We start from the raw sequence: 5017 nt of genomic DNA on the forward strand, positions 1-5017 counted from the left end.
GGGGGGGGGGGGGGGGGGAGGTGCGAGCGCGGCAGCTAGCCCCCCTGGCCCCGGCCCCGCCGCTGCAGGCCCCCTTCGTCCAGGTCCAGCTCACCCGCCGCCTCCTCCTCGGCCTCCGCGTCTGCGGCCGCGCCGCCAAACGGGTCCATCTCTTCATCATCATCGCCGCCGCCGCCGGCCCCGTCGGCATCCTCCTCATCTTCCTCATCCTCCTCATCCTCCTCTTCGTCGTCGTCGGCCCCGAGGCCGTCCAAGTACTCGTCCCCCAGATCATCCCCGCCGGACACGTCATCCTCGTCATCCTCAAACTCGTCCGCATCGGATATGTCCAACTCGACGTCGACGTCGGCGCCGCCCCCCATCTCTTGCAGGTGGCGGAAAACCGCCGCCAGCGCGCCCGCGCCGCCGCCACCGCCCTCGTTGGCGCCGCCGTCGTCCTCTTCGCCGTCGTCGCTGCCGCCGGCCGCCGCGGCGGCGCCGTCGGGCGCGGCAGCGGCGGCTGCGGCGATGGTGGCGACGGCGTCGTCGGCGGCGGCGCCGAGCAGCAGGTCCTCCAGGGCCGCCTCCTCCTCCGCCGACTCGTCCACCTCGTCACCCTCGTCGCCCTTTCAAGGGTTTGGACACGGGGAGGGGGATGCGGGGATTGGCAATGGCAGCCCAGACGACCAGCCACAACATTGGGGTTGTAACAGTTGTACAGACACACACACACACACACAGACACACACAGACACACACACGCATGCACACACACACCAATCATGTTGAAGCAGGCGCGCCCCTCCTCACACCCACCAACGATCCCTGATAGCTGCCCTGCTGTCCCCGCCCGCGCCCCCACTCCCCTATCCAACCAACCCCCGGCCCAGCCCTCCACCCACCTCCTCCTCCTCCTCATCCTCCGCGTCGTCCGCCTCATCACTCTCGTCGTCCAGCGCCGGCCGCGGCCGTCCCACCTCAAACATCCGCACGCTGCTGCTGACCGCGGTCGTGTCGGCCGCGATGTCCACAGCCACCACAGCCAGGTATGAGTCAGTGGGGTCGAGGGCCAGATCGAGCACAGCCCTCTCCACATCCACGGTCGCGATCTCCGCGTACGATCTGGCGTCCACGGTGCGGAACGCGGTGGCCAGCGGGTGGCGGCGGCGGCGCGGGTGCAGCAGGGCGGCGAGCGAGTCGTCGCTGGGGCGGCGGAGGCGGGCGAAGATGACGTCGCCGCCTGGGGGTGCACATGGGGGTTAAGGGCCGGGTGCATTGGTGCGTGTCTTGCTTGTCTGTGTGTGTGTTTTGCTTGTGTGTGTGTGTGTTTGTGTGTGAGAGAAGAGTATGTGTGTGCGTTTCACAGCCCAGAGGTTATCTCAAGGCTTCAGCACCTTGGGGTCCAAGGTGCCCTGAAGCCCAACCCACTATCAGCGCTGCGCGGCAGCCCAGGTTATCATATCCACTCGCCGGCCCCGTAACCGGGGCCCATGCCACGCTTTCTAGCACGGACACGCACATATTAATCATCAAGCATCAGCATGACACTTCGCCCAGCGTCATGCCCCGCGCCCACGCCCCCTAGCCCGCCCCGCCCACCCGAGTTGAAGGTGATAGAGGTTGCGTCCAGGCAGGGCACGCTGCGCATGAGCTTGTACGTCCTGAGGTCCCACACCTCGCTGTTCAGGATCAGCTCCAGCCCACCAGGGTGGAACGCGCTGCCCGCGGCCTGGGTGTGCGGGGAGGGGTTGAGGGGAGGGGTCGAGGGGAGGGGTTGCATAACAGTTTCGACAGGAGAGGCGTCGAATGGAGTGTGTGTGTGTGGGGGGGGGGGGCGGAGGGTTTTGACTGGGGATCATTAGCTGAAATGGAAGCAGGGCAGTGGTTTTTGTTTGCATCGCCCACGCATGAGCACCTGAAGTAAGCAGTGACCCAAACACACGCGTCCGAGTTTCTTTCTACCGCGTACACATATGTGCACGCGAGCGCGCACACACACACCACCACACACACACACACACAAAGATGTCCACACACACATATAAAAAAGCACAGACACCTAGAACCTCTTTAGCTTGTTGCGCTTGCGCGCGTGTGTTATTTGCAGTATGGAAGTGTGTGTGTATGCACGTGTGTGCATGCGCGCGCGCAAGCGCAACACACACACACACACTTCCATACATACACACACACTTCCATACTGCAAACAACACACAAAAACACACACACACACACATACACGATCACATACACACAATTGCGCACATGCGTATAAACAGACACACACACCCACACAGGCGTCCACCCACCTGGTGTTCGCTGAGCTGGTCAAACGTGTGCACAGCCACAGGCACCCGCGGGTCCCACAGCGTCGTGCCCCACAGCAGCAGCTCCCCCGTCGGCCCGAAGCACGCCGCCGCCGCGCCGCGCCCGCGGTCCGCGCCCGGCTGGCCGCCGCCGCGCGCGAGGGCCGCGGCAGCGGAGTCGTCGAGCTCGGCCAGCTGCGCGCCGGTGGCGGCGTCGTAGATCAGCGCGCGACGGGGCGGCAGCGACGAGACGCCGACGATCTGCCAGAGCGATGGTGGGATGTCAAGAGGTGGAGGGGGGGATGGGGATACTGAGGGACAGCATTGTGGGGCAGAGGGGGCACATGCTGAAGGCAAAATCATCGGCAGGGGAGGGCCCTCAACAGCCGGGGATGTGGCAGGGGGCAAGTGCCCGGCCTGGTGGTGGGGTGCATTTGCGCCCTGCTTGGGTGCATCTGGCGGCCGCCTTTGCGGGGTCAAAATCTTGACAACCTCCTGGCTGCTTGCTTGTGGGTGGCCTTACATCCTGCCGAGCGACAGTTGAGCGATCCCGCCATCCGTGGCGTGTCTGATATCAAGCGCGGGGCTGCGGCACTCTCATGGCCCTCCGCCCCTAACAAAAAAGGGCGCCCCCCGCACCTGCGTCCCCGCGGGGTTGAACCGCGCGCGCGTGAGCCCGGGGAACTCGTGCGCATGGCCCGCGCCCACGTCTGCGCCCCGCCAGAGCTTGACCTCGTGGCGCGATGACGACAGCAGCAGCAGGTCGTCCAGGGACACGCCGGGCGGCTCGTGGGTCTGGTGGGGCCGCAGAGGGTGGGCGCGGGCGCACGTGCGCGTGTGCATGTACGTGTGTGTGCGTGTGCGTGCGTGTGTGTGTGTGTGTGTGTGTGTGTGTGTGTGTGTGTGTGTGTGTGTGTGTGCGTGTGTGTCTGCATGCAAGTGCGTGAGAGAGACAGGACAAGCCCGGCTTCACGCCCCAAATCCACCGCCCCAAAGCAGCCCCGCGCGCCCCCACCTGCAGCATCACCACAGGCCCGCTGTGCGCGTCCGCCACCTCATCCACGCCCTCCCCGCTGTACGCGTCGTGCACCCGCAGCTCCCCGCCGCTGCAGCCGACCACCAGCACCTCGTAGCCGCGCGCAAAGGCGGCTGCGGTTAGCAGGGAGCCCTCGTCGCGCAGCACGTGGCCAGGGCGGAAGCGGCTATAGACCAGGCGCCGGTCTAGAGTGGCGCCCCCTGTTTGGGGACAAACAGGACGGAGGGAATGGGTTCGTTGCGTGATTGTGATAGGAAGCGAGTGGTGTGGCAGCCAAGCGGGGACGATCGAAGAAGGTGGTTGGGAGGGTAGGCGTACTGGCCTGCAGGGGTGAAGCCAGCCGGGATACGGCTGGAACGGCATGTGCGGCGGGGGAGGCGCCCCCGGCTGCCAGCCGACCATTCCGACGCCCCCGACCGCTCACCCCTGCCGCCGCGCCCTCCGAACGCCTCGCGCCGCGCGACGCGCGTCGCGACGCCACGGGGCGCCTCCAGGTCGCGCCGCGCGGCCGGCAGCGAGTAGGGCCGCAGCAGCGACACCGGCGGCAGCGTGGACACCGGGTTGGCGGAAGCCAGGCAGGCGGCGCGGTGCTGCTGGCGCAGGTGCGACAGGACTATGGCGCTCAGGCGGCTGTTGATGAGCGGGCCTGGGGGCGCAGCAAAGCGAGCAAAGGGTGGTGGAATTTCAGCAGAGGCACGAGGGCAGGCACGCCGCGTTCGGACGCAAAGCGAGAGACGCAGTAAGGTGAGGAAAGCCGCGCCCGCGGCCGAAAGGCCGCCTCAAAACAGCCCGGAAAGCCGCCCCGCGGCCGCGCACCCGTCATCACGTCGCGCGCCGCAGCCGCGACGTGCGGCGGCACCTGCCGCGGCCCGGGGGCCGCCTCGGCTAGGGGCGTGAGCCGCTGCGGGAAGTCGAGCCCCGCGCTGTTGCGCCGCCCCGCGCCCGCCAGGCCGCCGCGCCGGCTGGGGAGGCCGGCGAGGTACGGGTTGACCAGCCCCCCGCCGCCGGCGGCGCCGCCGCCGCCGTCCTGCAGGGCGCCCGCCGCAAACGGCCCGCCGGCGGCGGCGCCGCCGGGCGTCGAGGAGCCGCCCAGGTGGGGGCTGCTGCGCACGCCCTGCTTGCCGCCGCTGTGGATCAGGGGTGAGCTGAACATCGGGGGGTCGGCCCCGCCGCTGAACGCAGTGAACACGCTCGGCGGTTGCGGCGGGGCTGGCTGCTGATGTAGCTGTTGCTGCTGCTGGTGATTCTGTTGCTGCTGCTGCTGCTGCTGCTGCTGGTGGTGGTGGCGGTTGTTCTGCTGGTGCTGTTCCCGTTGGTGATTGTGCGGCGTCTGTTGCCGCTGCAAACTTCCGATGTAATCGGCGTCTGATTGGTGCTGCTGCTGGTGCTGCTGCTGCTGCTGCTGCTGCTGGTGATGATGGGTGTGATGGGCACCCCACGGCGCGCTGCCCTCAGCCCCCTGCGCCGCCCGCAGCCGCGGCACGCGCTTGGCGCTGGCGCCCGCGCTAAGGGGCCCAGTTGGCGGGGACATGGCGCCAGCCGCTGCGGACACCACACGGGAGAAGGGAAGCGTCAGCGCCGCTGCTGCACCTGCCTTGGCTGGCGCGGGTGTCATGAAACCAGGCTCTGGCGGCGCGTCAGCCGCCGCACCGGGCTGGTCCCGAGCTGGTTGCGCCTGCCCCAGCTGCTGCTGCTG

The 5017-nt window shown here is 68.0% G+C and overlaps 1 protein-coding gene across 1 annotated transcript; it reads right to left on the reverse strand.

Annotated features, from left to right (window-relative positions):
• Window positions 1-35: 35 nt before the first annotated feature.
• Window positions 36-4474, reverse strand: MNEG_7918 (HIV-1 Vpr-binding protein; the record flags this gene model as incomplete). The annotated part of the gene is made up of 8 exons (XM_014043611.1): window positions 36-605; window positions 882-1219; window positions 1579-1708; window positions 2289-2546; window positions 2925-3080; window positions 3301-3521; window positions 3746-3967; window positions 4138-4474. The coding sequence occupies 8 exons, from the start codon at window positions 4472-4474 to the stop codon at window positions 36-38; spliced, it is 2232 nt and encodes a 743-aa protein (XP_013899065.1).
• Window positions 4475-5017: the final 543 nt, after the last annotated feature.

The sequence above is a fragment of the Monoraphidium neglectum genome, assembly GCF_000611645.1.
Source record: "Monoraphidium neglectum strain SAG 48.87 unplaced genomic scaffold scaffold01449, whole genome shotgun sequence".
NCBI classification, from domain to species: Eukaryota; Viridiplantae; Chlorophyta; class Chlorophyceae; order Sphaeropleales; family Selenastraceae; genus Monoraphidium; species Monoraphidium neglectum.